We start from the raw sequence: 25,626 nt of genomic DNA on the forward strand, positions 1-25,626 counted from the left end.
ACTGGCATTCTTCGAAAATGCAAGTTATATTCCAAATTTGCTCCTGCCATGATCGAGGACCACACGGGACACTGGGAATTGGGCAGTATCGTGACGGGCCTGCGTCCTTTCCCACTTGATTATCGGACGTGATCACCGTCACTTAATCAGGAGTTCTGGAAATCCATATCCGACCGCAACAGACATCTGGTCTCGCGATGCCGGAAGAATGACCGACAAGAGTGTTACAGGACCATGGGCTCAAGGTCGCTCTTGTGGAGTACATGGTACTTGAAAACTAGTCTATCATGACTCATTATATCCCACTTCCCTCACGCTTAGCGTATCAGGATCCCGACCGTCAATGTAGCTTATCCGAAGCGATCAGCGTCTAGAACACCCTTCCTGGCGCATCTATGTCCCTGTGCTCGGTCACCGACGATCGGAAAGCGAACCGGTGACCACCTGGGGGTTCTCGGGAAGACGGCCGGCCTGTCTGAGAGTACAAAAGGATATGAGACACATAAAAGAGCAGCCCTAGTGTGAATCAAGTCAAGCTTAGCTTGGCAATACCTCGGTGTCTCACCTTGCCTACCCATCTCCAGACTATGAGCAACCGCCGGCAACTTGTGAAGAGAAATCTATCGGGATACCACGCTCGCACTCGGTTCCAGATAAAACGTTCAGCGGTAAGTGGGGAGATTGTAGAAGTATTGACATCTTTGATAAGCACTGGTTATTCTGCCAGTCATATGCTTGAGCCTGTCTCTGCCCATGCAAGCCTCCACTGGAGAGACGCGGTGTGGCAGGCTTGGTCCGATAGAGATCGGAGAATAAAGGTCGAAGCTGAGATAAGAAAGGATGGCACACAAGAACATGGATTTTTACCCGTCTGTGGTACAATTGTCAGTTCCAGGCCTGAGCGATCGGCGACTGGCGTTTTCTTCGCAAACAGCGCTAGTGCGACTGGGCAGTTGGCGATGGGATGATCTTTGCATCGGACCAAAGGGCCCACGACCTTCTTCCTCCGAGCCTTGAACTACAAATGACGTTCCGCCCCCTCATTTCGCTTCACGGAAGGCTTCATTCGGATTTCTCTCGTTCTATCCCTTCGGCCATAGTCAGAGAATGATTCGTCACGTCCACGGTCGTCATGAAGCACCTTCTGGTCCAGGTTAGACGCCCGGTGACTACTGCAGCGTGCACGCGATTTAGGGCGCTATCGGCCTGCAACCCGACTAAAAGTCCTGCATCCACCCCAAGACGATGGCAACACGACGCTTCCTCTGAGTCTTCTTCTGATCTATTCAACTACACATCCGGTCGATGGATGTCTGTAACCTCCTCCATCTATTCCCCCTTTCCAAAAAAATAAAAAAAATGCAAGCTGACCTCTGCCAAAAGCCATGACGAACCGCACCACCAATCCAAGCGTCGTCGCCCCTTCAACGTCCCCGAGCTTAAGCGCCTAGCTGCCTCCGCGCTCTCCGTCCCCGCAACCGAAGTCTCAGACCTGCGCAAACTGGGCGAGGGCGGCTTCAACCGCACTTTCCTACTCACCCTGCGCGACGGCCTCACCCAACTCGTGGCCCGCATCCCCTACCCAGCCACCGAGCCCAAGTACCTCTCCGTCGCGAGCGAAGTAGCCACCCTCGAGTACCTCCGGCGACGAGGATTCCCTGTGCCGCGCGTGCTGGGGTATGACGCAACGTCAGACAATGCTGCGGGTACGGAGTACATCTTCATGGAGGTGGCACCGGGGCGATGTCTGCGGGAGTGCTGGGCGGAGCTGACGACCGCGGAGATGGCACGCGTGGTGGAGCGGATCGTGGCGCTGGAGGCGAGACTGATGGCGCTTGAATTTCCGGTCGCCGGGAGTCTGTTTCTCGAGCAGGATTTACGGTGCATGGAGACGGTGCGGATTACGGACCCCTGTACAGAAGATGAGGGTGTGCCGGAGGAGGAGAAGGGGGGTCAGTTCTGCGTGGGACCGGATGTGAGCCGGGGGCTGTGGTTGGGCAAACGGCGGATACTTCCGGTGCATCGTGGGCCATGTAAGATAAGACTATTGACAGGAGGTTGATGGATGTACCGATACTGACGGTTGCACAGACACGAGTCCCGTCGACGTAATGACTGCCGGCGCAAGGAAGGAGATCGTCTACCTGGAGGAATACGGCCAGCCCGTGCGCACCTCGAAGCCTCTCCCTCACCACCCCTACAAGCAGTCGCCGAGGGAGTACATCGACAGCCTGACCAACTACCTCCGGGTCGCGCCGTCCCTCGTCCCCAACGACCCAGCCCTTACACGCAACACAATCCGCCACCCCGACCTACAGCCCAGCAACATCTTCGTTTCCGACGACCTGGAGATCACAGGCCTAATTGACTGGCAATACACGACCATCCGCCCGCTGTTCCTGCAATGCGGGGTACCAGCCAATTTCCAGAGCGCCGACGGGGAGATCCCCAGCCTCCTGCACGAACCCACCCTGCCGGCCGGCTTCGAACGGCTCAGCGAAGCGGACCAGATGCGCGAGCGGGAGCTCTTCCGCAGTCGCCAGCTGCATTACTTCTACCTCACGGCGACGGCCCATCTCAACCCGCTGCATCAGGCGGCCTTGACATGCGACCTGGGGGTGTTGCGGCGAAGCCTGTGCCACCAGGCCGCTGCGCCCTGGGATGGCGATAATGTGACGCTCAAGGCTGATCTGATCCAGTTGGGTATGAACTGGGACCGGATCGCAAGGCCGGAGGAGGCGGATTCGACCTGTCCGATTGAGTACGGTCAGGAGGAGGTGTCGGAGTGTTTGCAGCTGAATAATGTGCAGGTGGAGATGGAGGAGCAGGAGCGGCTATCGAGGGAGGCGCTGGGCGTGGGGTCGGAGGGCTGGGTGTCGCCTGAGCGATATGAGGATGTCAAAGCGTGCGAAGATTTGTTGAAGGCTGTGGGGTTCAATGTTGGCGATTCCAGAAATGAAAGGGTTATGGCATGAGGAGGTATGTGCAGACTTGGCCTCGTGGTACGTGCTCGGAGAGACTGCCGCCTGGCAACAATGAATCGCAAGTGGCTATTGATGGAGTAGGTAGCTTGAGCTTATGTATCGACGTTAGAAAAACAGACCAATTGCTAGGTTGTATAAGAATCTCAACACAGTCTAGATGAGATTGATACAAGGACAGGGTGTCGATACAATTGTAGTATTATAATCCATGACCGTCCAGCACCCTTACAGGCACCTATGACTATGAAACTGCTGCTTGGCCTTACGCATTGCGCTTCAGCTATACTTCCAGAATAACTACATCATCACCAGAAGAACAACTTAAATCCCCCGGGCATCAATCTCTGAAACACCCCTTCGTGATCAACCTCCTGCTTCTGGGTCTGATCCGTGGGGGCACCGAGCAACCCTGGTCCTCGTGGTCCATCATTGTGCCGCAGGTCCTCGGAATTGTGGGTTGGGACGCCTTCCACATCCAACATTACTTCGCCTTCCTCCTAGGCTTCATCTCCTCGATCAAAAGAACAAAGCTATCTACACATCCTGAGGCGGTAAGCGACCTGTGAGAGACCCCAGGCTCGTCATCTATCTCTTTCTTTCTGTGTACTCTTTGTTCGTGAATCAAAATCCACACCATTATACGATTCTCAATCGAGTGGAATTTGTACCTTGTATCTTGATAACCCTTTATTCAAGGTCTTATTGTTCTCTAGCTCAAACAAAGAACACCATGAATAGAAGCCAGGGTGTATCTAGACAGGAAAGATTAGTCTATAAATACAACCGTAACCCCTAGCCTCTCCGACTTCAGCAAGAAGATAATTACTTCTTCACCTCGTTCACTGAACGTCGACACCAGATTCCATATCCCATATCTCCACCGCTCCAAGTTCCGAAGTGAAAACTGAAAAACATGCCTGAGCCCTACGTCATGCATGTAAGCGCGGCCAACAAAGACCGGGACGGAGATCCCAGGCTGACCATCCTGAGGCTGGCCGAAGACCCCCGCTGCATGGAGGACGACTGGGCGCCCGCGAAGCAAGCCGCTTTGGACCTGTGGGAAGATCTCCGGCGACTCCAGCCCGAACTGCGCGGGCAACGGATGGGCACGCTCCTGTTCTACGAACGTGGAGACCGCGCGCGCTTCCTGATCGAGCCCCCGGCGGGCCAGCCGCTGCGCTTCCTTGAGTTCGACGGTATAGTCGAGTTCGTGGCAGACTTGCCTGCTGCTATCGAGAAGATTCAGGGTGCAATTGACAAGTGGGCGCGTTGCGTGTTGGTTGAGGGGGATGAGGAGGGTGGCTCTCTGCCGGAACTGACTTAGGTATTTCTCTATCTAATTTATTTCCTAGCTAACTAGCTAGATTTTTTTCAACCTTGGTTTCGAACTTGTGAGTTCTATCTTCCTTCTGGCGAGTAGGACGTAAAGACGAGAGTATATAATAGCATACTTATGATGGTGGTCACGTCCGAGTGCTATTCTTTCGGTTGGTTATAGTTCGAGTCCGGGCTTACCTGCCACTAAACGAGTAGGAGATTCATTCCGGGCTCGCGGGCCCACTTTCCCTTTCTGGCTTCGGAGGCATTGCCCCGACTTAGAGCATCCCTACCACTTGATAAGCTTGATAAGCCACGACGCCCCTCCAAGCAAAAACCCTGGCCCTCTCCATTCCCGCAAGCCATTCAAGACTTTCATACAGACAGACACAGACCAAGAACAAAACCATGGATACCCAAGCCACAATTGACCCCACCGATCTCTTCTCCGCGAAGGGACTGGTGGTAGTCATCTCCGGCGGTGGCAGCGGTACAGTAACCAACGACCCCATGATAGATATCCAGCTAGCTAACGTAAATCCTCAGGAATCGGCCTCTCCTTCGCCGCCTCGCTGATCAAAACCGGCGCCGCGCGAGTCTACCTCCTCGGCCGGCGAGCCTCAGTCCTCCAAGACGCAGCGGCAAGCCTAGGCGCGACCGCAACCGCTCTCGAATGCGACGTGACGGACGCCTCGTCCATCTCGCGCGCGGCTGCACAAATCACACAGGAAACCGGCTACGTGGACGTACTGATCAACAACGCCGGGATCCTGGGCCCCGACCACAAGCCCGCTAACACAGCCAGCACCATCGACGAGCTGCAGAGCACTTTACAAGCCAACTGGGGCGAGTGGGACGCGACCTTCGCCGTGAACGCCAGCGCCGTCGTCGGCGTCTCGGCTGCGTTCCTGAAGCTGCTCGACGCCGGGAACAAGCGCCGCGGGTGGCCCGCGGGCCGGCCGCTGGCGGAGGATGAGCCGCGCGTGCGCGACGCTGTCGCCGGGCGCGCGCACGGCATCGCGGACGACGACCAGCGCAGCAGCCAGATTATCACCGTGGCCAGCATCGCGGGCTTGAATCGGTATATCACAGCCGGATTGGCGTATAGCGGGAGCAAGGCCGCCGCCATTCATTTGAGTAAATCGCTGGCGCATTTGTTGGCGCCCTGGGGGATTCGGTGTAATGTGGTGAATCCTGGAAGTGAGTTTTTCTTTGTCCCTCTGGATGTGACTTTTGTTGTGTCTTGCTCTTGGATGGTTGCACTTGATGCTGACTTCACTGCCTTGTGATTAGTCTTCCCGTCGGATATGACGGCGGGGTCGCAGGATACGTATGGCTATAAACAGGTTCCCGCGGGACGGAAGGGGAGTTTCCAAGACGTCGCGGGGACGATTCTGTATTTGGTTGGGAAGGGCGGAGCGTACATTAATGGGAACATCCAGGTCGCGGATGGAGGGCGGTTGTCGGTTATGCCGGCTACATATTGACATGAAGACAGCCTCTCCGGTGGGATGTAGACTACTCGGAAAATGAAAATCTAGACGACTATTTATGTATGCATTGAAGACGAACGAAAGCCGAGAGCTGATGAGACACTATTTTGCGATCTAGCGAACTCGGAACTAGGAAGAACACCCAACCTACCGGTTTGCCTTCCCAGCGTTTTGCGTATATAGAAATTGTTAAATGGGGGACACATCTATGAAGGGAATGTACTGTCTCGGGCATGTACGATTGGCGGATGGAACCGTGCCTTGGAAGTATGCCTGAATCTGTGCAAAGTAGCAGTCTGAACCGCCCTGATCGATGACCGTATGCTGCATCCAAAGGGAACATCCCCCGAGTAAGCCTAGACTCTTGATCGAAATAGCTGTAGGATCGAGAATTGATAATCACTTACACCAACGGCTTCTTGCATTAACAGCACTGATCCGGCGAACCGAGAAGACATCTTGCGCGCTCTACCACGATATAATGTCAGTTGATAACATAACCACTGGCGGTGCGAATTTATCCGAGACGTACGATATCAACGGCGTAATTGGGTCGACGGTGTTGCTCGCGAAGAGGATCGGGAAGGACGTAGGTACGTCGAGTGCGCTTATCTCGTCTGCATCAAAAGCCTGGTTAGACTTTGGATCTCATGTCTGAGAAAGAGAAAAAAGAGACAAAGAAAGTGTTGCCGACCTTGAACTACCATACTATCAGGCAACCGCGGTCGGAATGATCGGCATAAGATTCCTTCCAGGTAGATTGGGTATATATCACCGATGTACTTGCTCTTGGAAATCGTGTACTCCGCCCAAGTCTTGAAATCTTCAATGGTAGTAAGCTTGTTTTCTCGATACGCATCGGCGCATGTAATGGCGAGACGGGCGTCGGTTATCGAGTTTGACTGGTCATACATGCCTGCCAGACCGGAGAAATTCCCACGCTCGGCTTGGTCAAGGATGTCGGCCATGCTTGGAAACTTTGACAATGGGGTGTACAGGGTGTTGAGGAAAAGCGTCTTCAGATCTGAATAGGTGACCAATGTCGGCAATTCTGGACCACCGACGCCGCTTAGCGGGACTGGATGGCTCTGCAGCTGACGGATGATGCCGTCCATTCTGGCCGTGATGTTAGCCGGCGTAGGTCCCCAAAATGAGCACTTCTCAGGGCCGGCGGATTGGCAGAAGCTCGAGAATTCTTCCATGGCCTCGTCCATCTGATCAACATTGTCCGTCCAATAGTTGTCATAATATTGCGCTGCGTTCATAACACCATCGAGTATCATTCTTCCCACGCGGTCAGGGAACATGGAAGCAAACGTGCTTCCGATGACAGTGCCGTAGCTGATGCCGTAGCACCACAGTTTGGCCTCGGATGGTGACCGGCCGGCCATCTCAGCCTCGGCTTCGATAAATGTGAGCAGGTCATGGGCAACTGCTGGCGTAGTCACATAGTATGCATGGGGGGACTCGTTCTCCACAGCATTGTTGCACCACTCGCCGTAGATCGAGCTGGAATAGTACTGTTCCTGTAGCGATGTTGATGAGACATTGGTGGCGCCCGTTCTGTGCAATTGATAGAAAGTCGACCGTGCTCTTGTGTCCCCTGAGAAGCAGTCTAGATGCAAGCCGCTGTTGTTCACACCGCGGGGGTCGAAGGAGACGAAGTTGTACTGCTCTCCAAACATCTGTCCGATGAGATCCTGGTATGTGAGGAGTAGGTCGACACCAGAACCACCCGGACCGCCTAACGAACTATCAGTCTAACCATCTCGAACTCAGACCACGTTGCATGATGATAGGATGAGATCGTACCGGGGATGAATACAATGCTCGGAGACTCGGCGGTGGCGTTCTTCCCGGCCAACTTGATGAAGGCAATCGACGTTGTACCAAGGCTTCTGTTTGAATAGTCCACAGGAACTTCCAGTCTCGAGCAACCAAAGGTATTGAAACACGCCGTCCATGTGAGGTTGGCTGATGGTTCGATCTAGATGGCTCATCAGAAGCTTGAAACCTGGGAAATGCTGTGCTGTAATGCTCGACTCACAGTGTCAAATCCATAGGCCATGCCCCGATCATGCAAGCCCTGGGCTTCCAATCCCAAGCTCATAATAAGGATGAACGCTGTCAAAAGTCGGTTCATTGTAACTCAGAGGGGGTGTGATTGATCTTTCGGATCTGTTGCTTGCAAGAGCAAAAACAATTCCAATATCTAGATCTTAGACCTCTATTTATACCGAACGAAATGCCTAGATAGTAGTATCAAATCTAACGTTGAACAGGCAGCTGCATTCTTCCTATCAAGTCATAATACCCTGCCTTCTTTCCACTTGTACGAATCAACCAATCAATATATGTGATCACTACCGAGTATAGCCAAGTCGTGATCCAAGGCTTCAGTCCACGGTCCAATCCAGATTTATGTTCTTTTCAGTCTGGATATCTGTAACATTGGCCCACATCAAATAGGAAGAGGCTCATCTATGTGCTAACTGCTAGCCAATCATGTATATCCGACGGGATTCGGGATGACCCGCATGTACGAACCAGCCAATCAATACCTTTGATGAAACCCACTAGACTCTATGAATAGGATTAATGCTATTGCAGTGGTCTAGTCTTAGCAAAATCCCCAGTCTCCCCTTAAAATGTCCCGCTTGTACGAACCAGCCCATCAGACATGATCTTTCTCTAACCTTTCGACTTTTATACTCCGTATCGTCCACACTTTTTCACTTCCCTGTCTAATACAAAAAGATATACCGGTCGCTTACCCACTAGTGTGCGAACCGACGAATAGGTCATCACCCCGAACTTTCATCGGCACTCCATAAGCCCCTTTCGAAGCAAGTCAATGCATACAGGTGGCGGCTTACGGGTCGTGGTGGCGTCGAAACCAACATCTGTTTGAAACAGTACTATTTGTAAATCTCAGCCAGGTCACATCACCACGATGGACGGGTTGGAGAACAAGAACACCAAGACAGACAAACAAGACTGGAGAAAAAAGCCTCGCAAGTTCGCTCCAAAGTCAAGACTAGGCTGTAAGACTTGCAAGTATGTCTTGACCAATACTTCTGCCACAGGGCGATCAGTTGTGTTGAAAGACTTCCCGACTGACATCCTTCAGGATAAGACGAATTAAATGCGATCTATCGCGTCCTACATGCTTGAAATGCCATTCTACCGGTCGCACCTGCGATGGCTATAATGAAATGCCTTTCGCCTCCATGACTAAGAAGACTGAGATCGAACCAGCTCATTATCGTAAGGAGATCGTTGACAGAACAGATCGCGGCGACAGGTACCACGCCTGTAGCACGGTCGATGCATACGAGTTCAAGCAATGGCACTCGACATCCCATGGCCACATGATGCAGAATCTCGGATCCCTTATGATCTTACCAGTGGCTGGGTCGACCGAGGCAGAGGCAATGTGCTTTTTCGAGGATATTGCGATCAAGCGTCTGAATCCATACCGCCCATGCGTAGCCTGGCGGAAGACTCTCATGTTCTTCTCCCAGACAATGCCATCGGTACGGCATGCCGCTATCGCTCTGGCCTCGATCCACCGAAACTATCTGGATCGTCATTCCCACAACCGGGTGTATCAACCGGCTTTCTCGAAAGACCAGCTACAGGACCCAGCTCCTTTGCTGCACTATAACCGCGCCATTCAACTCCTGCTGAACCCGACAAGTGGTGACAGCGCCGAGACAACAGCTGTCACACTGTTAGTCTGCTATCTCTTCACCTGCATCGATCATCTGGCAGGCGACAACGTCCAAGCAGTGAAGCACCTGCGCGGCGGCGTGGCGCTCTCCCGCAACATCGACAACGCTACATTCCACAACTGCAACACCAACGATACCCTATCTTCAGGGGCTGACGCTGTCATCCGCCAGGTCACACACCAAATCCGCCGACTGGACATGCAGGCCGTCATGTTCCTAGTTGACTGGACCCCAGCCAACATGCAAGACGCATTCACATCCCACCTCGCACTCTCGGACCGTAGCACCTTCCGGTCCCTCGACCAAGCCGCCGACCACCTCCAGATTCTCGTCGCCCAGGTCATGCGGCTCCGCAACACAGGTCAGCAGATGTCTCCGACGGGTACAATGCCGCCGCTACCTCCTTCTCTCAAGGACTCTGTCCTCCGGCAGCTGGGAACATGGATGAGGCTCTTCGAAAGGTTCCTACTGCACCAAGGCATCCCTCGCAAGTCAGATGCGGAGACTACTCCTCTCGTACCCCTCCTGCGCTTACAACATACTATCGCATGGATCCTCCTCAACGGGTACGGCCCCGGCAAAGAAATGGACTACGACAAATACCTGGCCAAGTTCCAGGACTGCGTCGCTTTGGCGCGCGAGGTCGCGGCGGCGGATCAGCGGGATCCGGGGGCGGAGAGGTCGACCTTCACGCCGGAGATTGGGCTTATCCCTGTGCTGTACATCATCGGGGTCAAGTGCCGGCATCCTGTTGTCCGTCGTCAGGTCTTGGGGATCTTGCGACGGCAGCGGATACGGGAGGCGGCGTGGGATAGCATCATTACTGCTAGGGTGGTGGAGCGGGTGATCGAAATCGAGGAGGGTACGGTTGGGGAAAGGCAGATGGTACAGTGCATGGGACAGATTCCGATGGGGCAGAGGATCGAGGCGTTGTCTTATGTTTTTATCCCCGAGGGAGAGTCTGCGGCTAGGCTGGACATTGAGTATACGTTCTGTACTCGCGAGGGGATACATGTTGAGTCGCTTGTGATATAGGGGAGAGACTTAGAATGTTAAATAATCTAGATAGATCAGGAAGAAACTGATTCTCGTGAACAGAGCCGGTTTCATTTTCAAGAGGCCCTGTAACTGCAACACGTACATACATTGGTCAACGATCTAGTAAGTATTGAAATGTCGACCTCTTTTTTTGCGCATATATTCTCATGCAATACATACAAAGGTATATTTATACAAACCGTAGATTCACGCTTTCTTTCAAAACGTTGCCAGCGCCCCACACAGATTGGGCTAACTTAACTCAGTCAAGGAAAGCCCCAGATTGTATTCGTAATGTAACTCTACCCACTCAGGGAGGGACAAGTTTACAAACGTTGAACATCTGAAGCGGGGGCTTGGGCATCTTTCAAAATATTCACTTCCCCGTTATCCAGAGATTCAATCAGTTCACTTTATTGCTTCCTCAACTTGAATCCACATCCAATTCAAAATGCAATCAATCTCCCAAGTTGACTGGGACAAAGGTGATAAGGATGGGCTTGTCACTGTCGGTCCCCATAGCCTGTATCTGTCCGTTTCGGGGCCAGATCGCGAGCCTGGAGAGCCTATCGTCGTTCTCATGCAAGGCCTTGGGAGCACGGTCGATGAGTGGGTTGCAGTGCGAAAGCTCGTGGTTCCGTTTGCTCGTTGGTTGAACTATGATCGTTCAGGGCTGGGTAGGAGTGAAGGCCCCAACGAAACACCACCAAGCATATCTGCAGCATCCGTCGCGGCAGAGCTTGATACCCTTCTTAGGAACGCCAACATTGAGCCTCCGTTTATCATTGTCGCCCACTCATGGGGAGGCTACACTTCTCGCGAGTTCCTGGAACTCCGGCCCAATGATGTCGTGGGCATGGTGTTCGTGGATTGCAATACTGAACGTTTATTTGACAGTGGTGCGTGGGGTTGGGACGTTTTCGGTCCAGTCCTCGGGAACCAAGACTTTGTTGAAACTACCGGTCTTGCAACGTCCCATGTCCTCTCCGAGGAGGAATGGCAAGCCGTCAGAGACCAGCAGGCTAATCCCCGACATCGACCTACCGAGGCTGCTGAGTTGCAGGCGGTGCCGAATAACAGAAGGGCATTGGCCCACAAGAATCAACTTCAAAGGCTACTTCTCAAGAATTATCCGGTCAGTGTCATCATTGCGGACACACCGAAAGATTTCCAGAAAATGTACGACTTCGGAGTGGCCGCAGGCAATGGAACAGAACAAGAACGAGCTCTGTTTCGAAAATGTCTCGGTAGATGGCGCGAGATGAATGAGGACTGGCAAAGAGATCTATTGAGGCTTTCTCGTCTCAGCAGATCTGTTTGTCTGCATTGCAGCCACAATGTACAGCTTTTAGAACCACAGAGCATAGTTCAAGAAATACAGTGGACTATGGACAGCTGCAGATAACCCTCAATCTGCTAATAAAATCATGAGCTCCCCGCTTGCAAATCGGATCTTCCAATGATGTGACTTTGCCTTTTTATCCTTGATAAAGGACTCGGAGCTCTCTCGGGGCGTGTGAATAATGATTCCGCCATCCAAACCCTTTTGATCATCCGTCTTCCAAGCGATTTGGCCGACAGGAAATCTTTCAGAAATCTGCTTCGGGCAAAAATTTAGAATATTTTTAGCGGCGCCCAGCCTTTCCTAGTCGCGTTTTGGGATTAAATTGTGATACAAAATTGTCGGTAAATTTCTTCTACTCACGAAGTTTACTGCAGTTTTCTACAGAGGTGGATCTGTACCTCTGAGGACGACTTTGTGAGATTGTATGTTCTTGTGCTTATTTCTTAAACTTCAAGAACAATCTAAAGCAGCAAATAGAATTTATCCAGAATACAATAGTCGTTCTTTGATCTACGAAAGAGCGTTGGGTGGTATATAATCAGATTTTGGAATAATAGACTATCAAGCTGCATGGACGAACATGACCTTGATAGAGCGGCATAGACGCTTCCGTGATCGCAAGGGTGTGCGCCAACCTTGTAGCTGTGAGCATCGTATCACACATCCATTGAACCTTCACTTTGTCGTGTCCAATTCATCATCCAATGGCCATACCACCGGCAGCCCGTGGGCAGCCCGGCTGAGCAGAGTCTCCTTCCTCCACTCCCGAAATAGCATAGCGACAATCTGTCCTCCCGAAGTAAATGACCCATCGTTTCATCAGAACCGGTGAAGCTCAAGCGTGCAACAAAGCGGCTAGATCGAATTCCTTATAGAGCTGTCCGTTAACCAGCATCTTGATCGTCCCAATGTGATCGTAGAGCAACTGCCCATACCTGGCAGTGTGATAGTTCATCGCCAGAAGAGTACCAATCCACCCTTGCAGATGTTCACAGAACCACTCCGGGCGCGTTTTAAAGCGCGAAAAGGACACGGCGGGGTCATCGAGGCGTCTTAACGTGATCCCCGAGTGCCACCGTAGCCAGAAGGCGTATGATACGGTGTCTGAGGGCGGGAACTCCAACTCGGAATCTGCAGATTGGAAGTCGAGGACGAGGGTCTCAACCCGCATGCCCCGGTCTGCGAAACCCCGGCATTTACCTTCGCTGCTGCCTTGTTGGTGTCCCATCGGACCGTAGCGGAGGAAGCGCTCGAGGGCCGCGTAGAAGGCCCAGTGGACGCCGAGCTGGCCGCCGTCGCCCCTGTAGCTCCGGGCGATCCGCTAGTCGATGATGTGCCCGAACAGACGCACATCTACATAAAGGGTCGCGATGTTTGGGGTGAGGCACGGCACGCACAGCCAGGTCAGGAGAATATCCCGTTCGTCCTGTACAGACACGTCCAGCCGGTAGTCGGGTCTCCGGCAGCGGGCCAGGAGCGCGCGCGTCTCGGCGGAAATCTGGTGGCAGGCTAAGAAGAGAGATAGGCAGTTCAAAGAAGAGCTCTCTCTACGCTGCGGCACATAATACGTCTTGGGGCCCTGCCACACCCATGCCATGTAATCCATGTCATGGTATTGCACTCCCGCCTCCAAATCGGGCTGGGTCTCCGGCGGGGTGAATGGTGAGTAGAGAACATCTGCGAGGATGAGTTCTCGGAGCTCAACAGGGAGATTCAGGAACATTGACATGGTCAGGGATGCAGAAGAGATCCTTCTTTGATATCCCGTTTACCCTTGAAGAGAACTTTGGCTCACGCCCCTGGAAAATAAAAAATGGTTCTCTCAGGTGAGGCTGTTTTTGCCAGCCACCAAAGCATCATGGCGATAATCACGTGGTCTATCTAAGTGGGGACATGATGACGGATAACAGATTCGGGTTACACAATGATACAGCAAGTATAAGATCCAATTTCTATATCGAGTAATATAGACTTTCCTAATGTATCATTTTTTTGGTTAGTCGGACCCGGCTAGTCAAAAGACGCAGAATTCTATGAAAGCACAACATATATAACGGATAAACTTTACCGGTGGTCACCTAATCAACTTCTACTGTTATAAAGTATAGGAAAACTGAAGCGCATATGACCACGAGATCTAATGTCTTCAGAATCCGTCGCTTCCTCGCCCAAGAGCCATGCTCATATTCTTCTTGATATGGCTCCCGGATGGTCATGTTCGTGAATAACAGGCCTTGTTCTTGGGACTAAGGCGGCTTTTTGCGAGATTTGGTTTGGCATCGACGGCAATGAGTCGGCACATCTGTTTGAACTGTATATTCTTGCGTTCTTTGAATATGATTGTCGCTCTCGGCAGCGATGGGTAGCACATATCCATTTGATATCTAAATAGTTTCACGTTGATAAGCTGATTTAATTTGTGGTTTAGGATGACTCGGACAGTGCCAGTGGGTAGATATCACGATATATAGGCCTTGTATCGATCTTATAAGAATGCAACTGCTATAGCGCACAGGCCTTTTCATAATTCTCAAAATATGTTTCCATAATAACTTTACATTATACGACTCTAGTGATGCTACAATCATTCTAACAATATCTAGAAAATCATATGCTGTATATCGAGCAGCTCTCGATCTATTGCGTAGTATAAATATTATTGATTGTGACCTCATTGCCACACCTCGTATCTCTGTGTCAATCTCGTTTTGACGTCACCCAAGTCTATCATGAACGGGATCCAGGGAAGAGCGAGTATCGAACAGGTCTCCTACCTTCATGATTGATTATCGATTTCGACCTCGCCAGACGCGACGGAGAGAAAGTTGCGCGAGAACAAGACAGTAGATATGGGGCTGCTGGTATAATCGATAACGAAAATTCTTCCGAGGTGACACACCGAAAAAGCAGCACGATCGTACTGTTCTGTGCAAATAAAACCAGAGGTCAACGCAGTGAGAGCACCTAGCTGTACAGTGCTACATCAGATAGTAGACATATGCGGCGCCCGGTAAATCCCATCAATGATCACCTCAAGGGGAGTCCTGGCCCGCGCAAGTGCCTTGGTTGTCTAGGATACTGATACAAAAGATAGCAAAAGAACGGAAGTAAGAAGGAAGGATGACGGGGTAAATAAAGCAGGATTTGATTGATAGAAATTCGCGCTGGCTGGATGCGCTAATATCTGATATAGGAGGTGATAGACGGATCTGATTTCCTGCCATCCTCCGTCACAGGCACAGAAACACGAACAAGCCCACACGGCACATGGATATTCAGCGCCACCGTCGTTTCATCAACATCGAAGATTAGATCATCCCGTCGCGGAAACACACTGAGGTCATGCGTATCCACGAGAAACCGTCACCAGTGCGAGCGTGGCATGTCCGCAAATGGTTTAAAATCCTCCGTTATGGGTGAATAGAACTCTGATAGGCGCTGCGCCGGACTCAACGAGCTCAGTTTCAGGGATGATCATGGCTCCGTACATGTCGTCGTGGCCGCGGGGCTCGAGCATGAGCTCCGGGCCGCTTGCGGATGTGGTCGTATCTCGGTCTGCGCTTGGTCGCGTTTGTCGAGGAGGGTTTGGCCTCGGGGAAGGGGGAAGCCGGAGTAGATTATGCGAGTGGGCTCGCCGGTGGTGTGCATGTCGATGCATTGAATTGCTTTGTAGGAGGCATGTTGTAAGGTTTGTGCGAGGGCCATTGTGGTTGGTAGGGGGGCGGATTATGGGAGAGCTGAGGGATGAGTTAATTGGCTTCTGGTTGTTTATGCTCGCCATCTGTCGCCTTATATTAAGTCTGTGGTCTGCGATGTCGCCAATGCATCTAACATTCAACGGAAGGCCCTTCCGTTACGAGCGGGGCTTCTACTGGGTACCTGTGCTTATTTCTACATTGAAAAGCTCGATGGGTGACTCACAGCAACAGACTGATATTGGTTTGGTGGAGAGGCCGCGGAAGGGCCATCCGCACTCGAAAACCGTGCCGGTTTTGATCATGGATATAACCGCAAGATCAGGCAGAGTGGCCGTTGAAGCTCCAGACTACGCGTTGTGTCTCGTATGACTTCTTGTCTGATTCACACCGTCACAGCCATACTTTACCTCCACTATGTTGATCGTTCGCGAAGAGGAAGTTTCTCGAATCCTCCGCGATATAAAGTTATAGAAGCTTCTTAAAGTACGGTGCCGGAAATATTTTTAAATAAATTGATTCATAGTATAACAGTAAGATATAAAACAGTGATTAACACCGCAGGTGGTTATACAAACTATTAATAATTATATAAACAGCAGAATTTGAAGGATCCAAATCCCTGCACCTCACCACTGTACTAACAAAATCACCAGGGCCAACCGGAGTATGTAGGAGGTAAGCGCTAATGCGGGACGTGTGCGTGCTAAAAGACAAAACTTACCAGACTGGGAGAACTAGCACGACTTAACGAAGAAGGGCTAGCCAAACAAAGCAGTACAGTAGGCGCTCATGCTTTGGTCGGCATTGACTTTTGAGGGGCGTCGTGCACTATTAAAGCACACATCCCCGCGCAAAGAAACCGAAGTCTTTTCCCTCTCCGAAATCTGATTCACCTGTCATTAACGCCCACTTCCAACAGGTGGTAGCCAGAAAATTCGGCGACCACAGTTCACTCAAGCCGGTCTGGATTAATCGAAATCAATCTAACGGTTGTGTCTGCCTCTCACTCACAGTGTCAGACATGGAGGACGGGCTCCATGTGGTGCAGCCAGGGCAGAGAATCGCAGCGGACGGCCGGACCCTTGAAACGTTACCGGATACCGATACGCACAAAGAGGTATGGAGAGATGGGGGAGGGCTGATCCATGTTTCAGGACCGCAGAAACCTACCGTCACGGGGAGACCAATTGACTTTTCAAGCGACAATAGACGAATTTGTGGACTTGAGACCAGGAGATTTTGGTGGATACTTGCAATAGTGCTGATTGTGATTATTGGGGCTGCCATCGGCGGCGGTATTGGAGGATCCCGAGCATCAGAGGCCAACCGTGCAGTGGCGTGAGTTACATTTCAGTACGCCATATCGCGGATGTTCTTTCTGAGGCTGAGAACTATATAGATCCTCTTCGGTGACCAAACCCCTGTCTGCTACAGGGACAAGCGTTACCTCTGCAGCGGCAACTACTCGGACCGCATCTGTGACAAGCTCAGCACCAATCACCTCCGGAACGATCGGAATAGCTGCGAACCCATGCCCCGGGCAGAATCTCACCACGCTGACCGCATCCGATGGATCGATCTTCACGCTGCTATGCGCTGTCGACTGGCCCAAGGGCGATGCAGGGCTTTACGGGAACAAAACTGTGGGAGACCTTGATTTTACTACGCGGTATACCTTGGAGTCATGTATTGCCGATTGCGTGAGGTGGAACCGTGTCATTGCCGATACACCATGTAAAGGGGTGGTCTACTCGGCAAATTTGACCGCCTCTTTTGATGGTGGTCAGGATGGAAATTGTTTCCTCAAAAGCGAGGTTGGAGTCTACTTTCCGAATTCAAATACATCAATGGCCGCCGGACTTTTAGCGGGCTGAAGGAACTTTGAAGCACCGAAATCCGAGACAAGCATATATGATCATCTCAATTATCGCAAGACGCCTCTTGCGTCAGATCTTGTTCATTCCGCAGCATAATAAATGTTAGTACAGCCCGTGTTATACTTGAACATGAGCGAATATTGGCTTCGAACAGCAGGAACTTAAACCAACCAGGAGACTCTATAAGGTACGTTCTCAGAGGGTGGGAATTCATGTCTGGCCAAGTGACTTGATCGCTGGTACACATTAACTTACAAAGCACAAGCTTTCTGGGCGTTACAGAAGCCATCCAAGTCATTCAGAAGAGGGGTTTTTCCATGCTGAGATTCGGTTCAATCGGCAAGATATTCACCCCATTTTCACCCAGAAAGAGACAGACTGCAGGGGTTCACCGTATTAATTGTTTCTTCATCAAGGAGATGAGATACAAACTGTAAAGATGCACTCGCTATTTCTCATAATAAATGCATCACCCCGTCGGAGTCTCCATAAGTGATCCGCGGCGGTGCTTCTCTGACGTCTACTTTCAGACCAAAACCCAAGCTGCTGTATTGGTTTTTATTATCCTCTCTTAAACAAACTCATTTTTCTGTTAGGCAGCCCTGACTGCGCTGTTCACCACGCCGTAGTGGAAATAGGCGCGGTCCATTATATGTCTGTGAAGAGATAGATGGACTTATTAAAAGTGCTTCATGCGACGGAGAGGACATGGTCTGACTTCGTTCAGGGAAAGTCTGGCCATGCATTCAGTATCTGGCACGCCTTCATGCATCTCAAGATCCTAAATGTGCCAAGCCATCCTTGTTTGCTGCTTGTTATCTGGCTTGGCTAATCGCATATCTAGACACTACCTTCGGTCCAGGATGTTTGTTATTGTCATCATTTAGATGCGACGACAGCGGCTCGAAATTTTCGTTCAACGATGCCCGGAAAGCATTGGCTCCGAATGTCAGTGCACTCACCCAATCCAGGTGTAGGCATAATAGAGTGGTATGTGTCCGGTAAAAAGTCCTTCCTTCGCTAAGCAACTTGATCGGCTGTGCTCATCCGGACAAGCACACTCCAACTGCCTAAATACAGCCACGCAAGCCAAATCGTGCACATTCAACATGCTTGATTTTTTTTTATGCGCTATATCAAGAGCTCGTCCAATGAAGAGCCGGTAAGAGGCGTTAGAGAAGCACTGCCTGCCCCCCACCCCCCGCACGAGCTGATAAGATTTTCCCGACCTCGAAGTCTTCTCGTCACTTGGACTCACTAGTGCTCGCTCAATTGATTTTGCTGTATAAGGAGTTGCCACCAGAGAAATTCAAGTTCTACTGTCTCGGTCTCCCTATCGCTCACTACCGCCTCATTCAGTGTCATTACTCGGGGCCATATGTTGGTGCCCATCACGAAGTTTATCTAACTTTCAGAATGTGCCGGGGGGCTGACCGATATTCCAGTATAGTCGACTGATCTCTGGCAAAATATTGTCAATTCAGTCTCAACCTTGACGCTTTCATCCTGCTATTCCAGCCAATTATCATCTCTCGGGACTCGGGCAGTATCTCTCGGCGCATTCCCATTATGTGCCTGCTGTAAGCTTCAGAAGTTATCAAGGCTAGCTTGAGCAAGCCATTTCGGGTGTGATTTTGTAAGTTCGGAATTTGTTCACATGTTAATGTTGCTGATGCCGAGTTTAGAAATTATGCTTATTAGACAAAATCACCGTTTTGGCTCCCGCCAGACCCTGTAGGGCTCCGAAGATATACCGTACAATCAACAATTGAAGTACGGATAATCCATCCGATCCACCCTGACCAGGTTATTCCAGCGATGCTCTTTCCAGAATGCGTGGCGGTGCTGTCGCGCTTCCGGCAAACCCATAGGCCAGCTGCCGGTATCTTGCATGATCTTGTCAATAATCTCCTGGGGTAGTCGGACAGCAGCGCGCAGTGTATCCCCGACTGCTTGTTCCCACCAGTGATGCTGCTGCGGCGGCACATTGCGGGTGGAGCAGATTCGATAGTGCGGGTCAACCAGGTGTAATGTGATGGAACGAAAATGCCCCGGGCGACTGGAATCGGCCAGGGAGAAGGGCTCGACTCGGTGCTCGAGAAGGTTGGGAAATGCGACTAAACGCCCTTGCGAGAGCGAAACTGCACCTTTATCCTGCCATGTCCGTGCTGTGTGATTATCGGTATCGAGGTCGAAGTTTGAAAATCCTAAGATCTCTGCCAGTTCATTCAAATCCGAGCAGGTGGTTTTGCCACATCTCCAGGCCGGCAGCATTCTGATATGCCACTGCTGCTCCCGCCCTTGCTCTTTGTAGTCCCTGTATCGATAGAAGCTTTCGTCTAGTTTAGTATTCTGACGGAAGGCGATTCGGGGTTCAGTAATATTGTCCATATCGTATACAAACATAGCAACAGCAACAGTGTGTTCGTTGAGCTGGCCTTCCATGTGCCAGTCCGTTCCTTTATAGACCCGACTGTCAGGGGTGAGCTCAATATTTTCCATTTTGACAATAATCTGCAGTCCCTGCAAACGGAAGGTTTCCTGGAGTCGAATTGTATAGGGTTTGTGGGGCGGTATGACTGGCTTATAGGGAATATGATACCAGTCCTTCCTCTCGCGGACTAGATCCACCACAGCTCTCTCGTTGTGGCGCGCCGTCTTCCACTCTTCATAAGAAAATGCGGTCCCCGGCTCTGGATGACAGAAGCGTAGCAGTTGCTTGAGCTTGCCCTCGATCTTGGACCAAGTGTTTTGCTGCCAGTCGTCCGGGGCAGGAACCGGAGTGTCAGACCCGTCCTCAGGGAGCTCGAGATACTCCTTCGCGCGTTGCCAGAGGTCTGACTCGGGTGGCGGCAACTCCTTCTCTTCGTTTTCCTCCACGTCTGGAAAGCATTCCAGCCGTTGTTGCGCCTCTCGGTGCTTTTTGCGGCCCTCGTCCGTGTCATCTGCTGCACTATCCAGAAGCGCTTCTCGTGCTTTGCGGTACATTGCCTTCCTTACTGGCCATGGGACCCGGAAGGCGAGCAACCACTCCGGAAGCTCATTCACCCATTCGACTCCATACGTGATGATCCGTACTGGGACCGGCCCCAGCTGGCCTTGATTCAGGATATCCTTCCAGCCGCGCTGTCCCCGTACCAGACAGTCGTTCCATAATGGAATAGCTCGGCTAACCAGCGACTCTATTGCCTGGTAAAGGTGCTTGTGCGTCGGATGTAGATTGTTGATGTACGATGTGAGACGCACCTGCGTTGACCCTGGCTCGCCGGTGAACTCCACTTCACATGGTAGAGCCTGGTAATTTGCGCTCCACCGATAGTGAGGCGCTGTTTCATAATCGACATGCACATCCCGGGCCTCGTCAATCTGCCTCTGAATATCCGCCGCATCGGTCCTCTTGTCCACATGAGTAGGCGCAACGGTAGTAGCCGCTCCCTGGTACGCGCCCAACACATCCCCGATTTCCACTCGACCCCCATCCGTCAAGACCAAGCTCCGCCCATAGACCAGAGGAAACAAGGTCGGGTCGATGATACTCAATCGATGCCGTGACCGCCAATCCACCATCCCGGAGTGCCTGAGGGCGCGGAGCACCGGCCTCACGGCCCGTCGGAACTTCCTGGCCAGCTGATCCCCTGTTCCTCGCGCAGGGACATCGAAGTCGGACTTGCAAACACAGGACCCCGTGTCTAGCACCCGGATGTGTCCTTTCTGACGATATTCGCCGGCCTTATCGCGCAGTTCCTGGACGCACCAGGCCCATGCCCGGTCACTCAGCAGGGGATTCATCGCGAGGGAGGCGATGCTGTCTTGCCGCCAGCGCGCCACGACCCCATCATCAAAGACGTCGATATGCCAGTTCGGCTGGTCAGTCAGACGGTTCATGGCGGCGGTCATGGCCAGCTCTCGCGCGGTGACGGCGGGCGCCTGTCGCCACTCGTCGATGCCGTGGGCGAAGCGCGCGTCAGATGGGAGCTCGTATGTCAGGGGGATCGTGCCAAACCCAGGTACGCAGAGCGGGCCGTCGCCGCTGTTGTCGAAGGTGATCATGGTGGGCTGGTCGCCTTTGTCGGTAGGGAGTGATTGATCATCGTGCATGACAGAGAAAGAGCGGGAGAAGGTGTTCTGTTGAGTGAGATGCAAGGAAAAATGAAGCCGGGAGAGGTAGGATGATATCTTGAAGCCTGGCGCAGAGAGAGGGAACTTGAAGAGGGGGAACCGGCCGGTTTTATGTACAGTACTTGGTCAGGGTTTACTACCTAGTCCCCTTTAGTGTTTAGTTTGGCATTTTATCAACCCTTGTAGCTAGTTTAGCTGATAAGACAGTTGAACAGAAAGCTGCGCACAAATAGCCAGGTTAGTACATGTACTATACATACTCTGTAGTTTGCTGAATACAGATATAATAGTAAATCGGAGTCTGTCCAACGTAGATATTTAAGCAGAACTTATATAAATCTAGGTTAGGGCTCAAATTGGAACACTATTCACCGACATGCAGATCCATTATAGACCGGAGATATACAGGACGAGTGAATGGAAGGAAACCCACCTCGACCAGCTATTCCAACCATGCTGGGTACTCAATTAACCTCTCAGCCCACCTCTCGTCGCGCTACGATCGCATGGGCAATCTGAATGATTTTGAATTGAGCCTCACCTTCCTTACCGCTGCTGCTGGCATGAAGCCTCTCGGCCAGCAGAAATTACTGTTCCCCTCCTTCTCTTAGTCTGTGAACATGCTCTCAAAGGCAAGTATCAGAAGCATGCTATTTAAGACCCTATCCATGTACGAAAAATCACTAAGCTGAGGTAAAGCTGTCCCCATAAGCTCGAGAAATTCCCGGTTAACATTTCAAGGATCGGGCTATAAGAGGTTTCTCTTGAGCTAGTAATTAAGAAACTCACTACTCAAACAGGTAGCGAAAAAGGGCTTTCAATATGGAATGTAGTAAAGTGACAAATTATACATGATTACCTTTGTTTATTTGTCTAGCACATACGACCACAGGGTGTGGAAAACAGGGCTTCCCGTCCGCTCAGCCGTACTTAAGCCACACGCCGGGAGGTTAGTAGTTGGGTGGGTGACCACCAGCGAATCCCTTCTGTTGTATGTTTTTGCTGATCTATGATTATAAGCTTGTGCCACGGATTTGTCGAAATAAGGCGGCAGCAGTCGTGATGCGCACGCACTCCGGGGTAAGAAGAGCATGCATGAGCAGAGACCAATCAGGCGCGGGCAGACATCCTATAAGCTTCAGAATAAGGGTTAAATGATGTTTGATGATCTCACTACTGGTTCAGAACGTCATTCCGACGTCCCCTAGATTCTAGACATCTGTATAAATAAGCGTACCACGTAGATCCGTCATATCGGAACAACCAGCTCTCTTTCGGCGTACTCGATCAAGATGTCTATCATCCACCTTAGCCACCTCGACCACGCAACAGATGCATATTTGAACCAGGCCTTCTCCCAGCACGGCCTTCATGCCGAAGCTGTATGTTCTCTTTCTCCCCATATAGGGATCCTAGTGTCCCAGTTTTATTGACCGAGACTGACTATTATTCTCCTGAATTAGCATGTTATCACCAATAATGAAGACAAAAGCCCAAACTCCTCAGCCTTTGTCAAGATCGCCAATGGGCAGGAGGTAGGAAAAGCAATGGATTTAATCAACCAATCCCAGTATGTTTTCCTCACCCTGTTGTTGGCACGATGAGAAAATCTCCAGCTGACTATGTGGTATGCAGTATTGTCGGGTTGGAAGCTACTGCTAGGATTATCCGCCCTTCTACCCTCTACGGAAAAACGCCAGCTGATGCTTTTTTCTCTCCGCCTACGCCTTGGGGAGACCTCTACAAGACGGAAGACTGGGATACTTGATGATCTCCATAAGAAGGCCACCGATCTTGATATGATGCAAATCAAGTCTCGATGATTGATAAGGCCTGGTGGCAGGCACCTTTTGTCTGGTGACACAGGCTCTAAGGGCTCAGGGCTTGGTTTCATGTAAGGGAGTGTGCTGGATAAGTACTATACGTGCCTAATAACATATATCGACCATGTAAGTCAAACTTCTTCATGAGTAACATGATACACAAAGGCCTCATTGTTTTAGAAACACAACCCTCGGAACCAAATAAGATTATCCCGTAAAACCCCTTCAAATGGCATCCACCTTTGACACTAATAGCTATTGCAACGGCTTGAAGACAAAGTAAAGTGTGGAAGAGTAACCTGTGGTTTATTATGGGTAAAGATTATACCGCCAGGTGCAGAAGATGGGTAGGGCAGCGAGGCACTAACCAAGCACCCACAAGAGGGGCGCTTGTTGTTCACTGGTATACCTATGATGTTTCATGTTTTTACTACTCGGAGCGAGTCTTGTTGCGTTCTTTATCTTCCTCTTCTATTTCCTTCTTTCTCCTTTCTTTTGACTTTTCACCCATTTGAAAGTACATCTAAGAGCCATTCGTATGCGGCTGGTTGCTGGCCCGATTTAGAAGCTTTTTTAAAAGCCTTCTAGCCTGCCTAATTCGCCCAACTCTATCAACCTACAATCAGAGCGATCATTGATGGGGATGGCAAAGGCGACGCTGGCAAGCCTTGACCCCATTGATTGGCATACCTCTGCCTGCGTGGCGGATATGGGGGCTGGTTTTCTCACTAGCGTGGAATATTCTGCAAGCATGGACCGAGAATGGGTCAGTCCTCACGTCTAGAGGAACTAGGCTTGGTCCTGAAACTGCCTGAGTGAGATAGGTGCGAGCGAGTAATCGATTCTGTCTTGTGAGTTGACCGTGTTCGATAGAAGTTTTATTTAGCAGGGCTGCCTCTGTATGAGCAAGTGGTTCAGATAATTTCCGCATGATATTTTCATCGTTTATGGCATTGAAAAACGTTGGTTAAAGCGAGCTTTATATATGTGCTTTTGACGTACTGAGTCGAAATTGGCCTTAGCGCCTGGTGGTCTCTCCTTTCTTGAGACCAGGAGGGGCAGAATGCTTCTTACGGCACCGGAAAGTGCTGGGTATATTTGCAGCTTGTACCTTTCCCTCAACAAAAGGCGCCCATCTGGACAGTAAAACCGGGCGTTCTGAGAGGGTTACGAATAGAATTGTGTGTTCAGTCAGGGTTCCGTGTACTTAACATTTGGCCATAAAATAATATCACTACATGGCTTGATTGGCATAGCTGGTCTTTACAATCTACTACGAGTTGAGGAAAGAGGGCAATGATAAATGACATAATGAATTGCTGTTATATACAGTCCATCGCAACGAAAGTAATAATGATAGTACACCCTAGACAAGCGGGCACTTGAAACAACTAGCAACCGCTTGCCACCAGGACCACTCCCGGGGTAGCCTAGCGAAACTGAGGTACTTCTCCGGCCACACACTTGAAAGCCGACTCGATGTCTCGCAACAGGAGCTGGTAGTTGGCCCCATTGCTGTCGTTGACGGCGTCCGCCACGTTGAAGCAGGTGGCCTTGGTGTAGAATCCCTTGTACCACGGCTGCTCTGCGATGTCGAGCAAACAATTGGGAGCGTACCAATGCCAGACCAGGGCGTTGATTTCATTGCGACCAGCGTGCTGGATCGCATCCTCGACGGCTTGGGAATTCGCGCCGCGGGCAACTGTAGCCCCCCGCATAATCAGCCAGACAACCCCTTGGCTATTCAACAGGTGGAAATTTCAATAGATATACCACCCGGCTTCCTTCCATTCCTCTCAATATGCTGCTTCATGGTTGAACCTTAAAACGGAGGGCACAACCTCTCATCGGTCCGTTCCGTCCACATTTCGCTACCAACGCAGTACCGACACCACAGGAGGCTGTGGGGATTGTATTGGTTCTTGATAGTCTGAAGTCTGGCATAATGCGCCCCGAAGAGCGAGGAATGCCGGTCAGGCTCGAAGGGGTTGGCCTGGAGAGATGTGCTAGTAGCCATGGGCGTTTTTACGCTCTCTGCACCTGCACGATAGGGCAGGACCTTCCTTCTTTCGCTTTTTCTACAAGCCTGGGAGCAGTGGACACCATATACGAGGGTCTTGATGTTCTTAGCAGATTTCTAACATGCGACCGGTACCGTAATCGGTAAGCGAGTGGTCCATGTAGGCGAGTGGCCCAGC

General features: G+C 51.2%; 12 protein-coding genes across 12 annotated transcripts, besides 2 other annotated features; 7 read left to right on the top strand and 5 right to left on the bottom strand.

Annotated features, from left to right (window-relative positions):
* The first annotated feature begins 1,038 nt into the window (after positions 1 to 1,038).
* BO97DRAFT_367329 (aminoglycoside phosphotransferase family protein) lies at positions 1,039 to 3,157 on the top strand. The gene is made up of 3 exons (XM_025692650.1): positions 1,039 to 1,311; positions 1,384 to 2,033; positions 2,092 to 3,157. The coding sequence occupies exons 1-3, from the start codon at positions 1,133 to 1,135 to the stop codon at positions 2,973 to 2,975; spliced, it is 1,713 nt and encodes a 570-aa protein (XP_025552301.1). The 5' UTR covers positions 1,039 to 1,132; the 3' UTR covers positions 2,976 to 3,157.
* A 740-nt stretch (positions 3,158 to 3,897) lies between these two features.
* Positions 3,898 to 4,308, top strand: BO97DRAFT_423845 (uncharacterized protein; the record flags this gene model as incomplete). The annotated part of the gene is made up of 1 exon (XM_025696927.1): positions 3,898 to 4,308. One exon carries the CDS (start codon positions 3,898 to 3,900, stop codon positions 4,306 to 4,308), a length of 411 nt encoding a protein of 136 aa, XP_025552302.1.
* Positions 4,309 to 4,660: 352 nt separating this feature from the next.
* BO97DRAFT_367334 (SDR family NAD(P)-dependent oxidoreductase) lies at positions 4,661 to 5,788 on the top strand (the record flags this gene model as incomplete). Its single annotated transcript, XM_025692651.1, has 3 exons — positions 4,661 to 4,791; positions 4,848 to 5,501; positions 5,595 to 5,788. Exons 1-3 carry the CDS (start codon positions 4,710 to 4,712, stop codon positions 5,786 to 5,788), a joined length of 930 nt encoding a protein of 309 aa, XP_025552303.1. The 5' UTR covers positions 4,661 to 4,709.
* A 212-nt stretch (positions 5,789 to 6,000) lies between these two features.
* On the bottom strand, positions 6,001 to 7,937 carry BO97DRAFT_388928 (uncharacterized protein; the record flags this gene model as incomplete). The annotated part of the gene is made up of 6 exons (XM_025693682.1): positions 6,001 to 6,150; positions 6,202 to 6,262; positions 6,327 to 6,411; positions 6,489 to 7,538; positions 7,607 to 7,781; positions 7,842 to 7,937. 6 exons carry the CDS (start codon positions 7,935 to 7,937, stop codon positions 6,001 to 6,003), a joined length of 1,617 nt encoding a protein of 538 aa, XP_025552304.1.
* A 552-nt stretch (positions 7,938 to 8,489) lies between these two features.
* On the top strand, positions 8,490 to 10,448 carry BO97DRAFT_367338 (Zn(II)2Cys6 transcription factor; the record flags this gene model as incomplete). Its single annotated transcript, XM_025692652.1, has 2 exons — positions 8,490 to 8,851; positions 8,925 to 10,448. Coding segments are annotated over exons 1-2 (1,626 nt in total), but the record flags the coding sequence as incomplete, so codon positions are not given.
* A 500-nt stretch (positions 10,449 to 10,948) lies between these two features.
* BO97DRAFT_450553 (alpha/beta fold hydrolase) lies at positions 10,949 to 11,971 on the top strand (the record flags this gene model as incomplete). The annotated part of the gene is made up of 1 exon (XM_025698931.1): positions 10,949 to 11,971. The coding sequence occupies exon 1, from the start codon at positions 11,018 to 11,020 to the stop codon at positions 11,969 to 11,971; it is 954 nt and encodes a 317-aa protein (XP_025552306.1). The 5' UTR covers positions 10,949 to 11,017.
* A 775-nt stretch (positions 11,972 to 12,746) lies between these two features.
* On the bottom strand, positions 12,747 to 13,640 carry BO97DRAFT_469889 (uncharacterized protein; the record flags this gene model as incomplete). Its single annotated transcript, XM_025699885.1, has 2 exons — positions 12,747 to 13,232; positions 13,263 to 13,640. The coding sequence occupies 2 exons, from the start codon at positions 13,638 to 13,640 to the stop codon at positions 12,747 to 12,749; spliced, it is 864 nt and encodes a 287-aa protein (XP_025552307.1).
* A 1,635-nt stretch (positions 13,641 to 15,275) lies between these two features.
* On the bottom strand, positions 15,276 to 15,734 carry BO97DRAFT_44532 (uncharacterized protein). Its single transcript, XM_025698537.1, has one exon. The coding sequence runs from the start codon at positions 15,690 to 15,692 to the stop codon at positions 15,309 to 15,311; it is 384 nt and encodes a 127-aa protein (XP_025552308.1). The 5' UTR covers positions 15,693 to 15,734; the 3' UTR covers positions 15,276 to 15,308.
* Positions 15,735 to 16,492: 758 nt separating this feature from the next.
* Positions 16,493 to 17,622, top strand: BO97DRAFT_405034 (uncharacterized protein). The gene is made up of 2 exons (XM_025695089.1): positions 16,493 to 16,947; positions 17,009 to 17,622. The coding sequence occupies exons 1-2, from the start codon at positions 16,631 to 16,633 to the stop codon at positions 17,481 to 17,483; spliced, it is 792 nt and encodes a 263-aa protein (XP_025552309.1). The 5' UTR covers positions 16,493 to 16,630; the 3' UTR covers positions 17,484 to 17,622.
* Positions 17,623 to 19,247: 1,625 nt separating this feature from the next.
* BO97DRAFT_343099 (DUF4246 domain-containing protein) lies at positions 19,248 to 21,584 on the bottom strand (the record flags this gene model as incomplete). Its single annotated transcript, XM_025691694.1, has 1 exon — positions 19,248 to 21,584. One exon carries the CDS (start codon positions 21,582 to 21,584, stop codon positions 19,248 to 19,250), a length of 2,337 nt encoding a protein of 778 aa, XP_025552310.1.
* Positions 21,585 to 22,472: 888 nt separating this feature from the next.
* Positions 22,473 to 22,554: a sequence feature (Protein overlapping with rRNA (BO97DRAFT_343166, RAL13157.1) was converted to a misc_feature.).
* Positions 22,555 to 22,581: 27 nt separating this feature from the next.
* Positions 22,582 to 22,763: a sequence feature (Protein overlapping with rRNA (BO97DRAFT_343166, RAL13157.1) was converted to a misc_feature.).
* A 116-nt stretch (positions 22,764 to 22,879) lies between these two features.
* BO97DRAFT_450565 (uncharacterized protein) lies at positions 22,880 to 23,373 on the top strand (the record flags this gene model as incomplete). Its single annotated transcript, XM_025698932.1, has 3 exons — positions 22,880 to 22,987; positions 23,069 to 23,175; positions 23,241 to 23,373. The coding sequence occupies exons 1-3, from the start codon at positions 22,898 to 22,900 to the stop codon at positions 23,371 to 23,373; spliced, it is 330 nt and encodes a 109-aa protein (XP_025552312.1). The 5' UTR covers positions 22,880 to 22,897.
* Positions 23,374 to 24,858: 1,485 nt separating this feature from the next.
* Positions 24,859 to 25,241, bottom strand: BO97DRAFT_413612 (uncharacterized protein; the record flags this gene model as incomplete). The annotated part of the gene is made up of 2 exons (XM_025696301.1): positions 24,859 to 25,130; positions 25,202 to 25,241. 2 exons carry the CDS (start codon positions 25,239 to 25,241, stop codon positions 24,859 to 24,861), a joined length of 312 nt encoding a protein of 103 aa, XP_025552313.1.
* Between the last annotated feature and the right edge of the window lie 385 nt (positions 25,242 to 25,626).

This window comes from Aspergillus homomorphus, assembly GCF_003184865.1.
Source record: "Aspergillus homomorphus CBS 101889 unplaced genomic scaffold BO97scaffold_14, whole genome shotgun sequence".
In the NCBI taxonomy this organism is placed as follows: domain Eukaryota; kingdom Fungi; phylum Ascomycota; class Eurotiomycetes; order Eurotiales; family Aspergillaceae; genus Aspergillus; species Aspergillus homomorphus.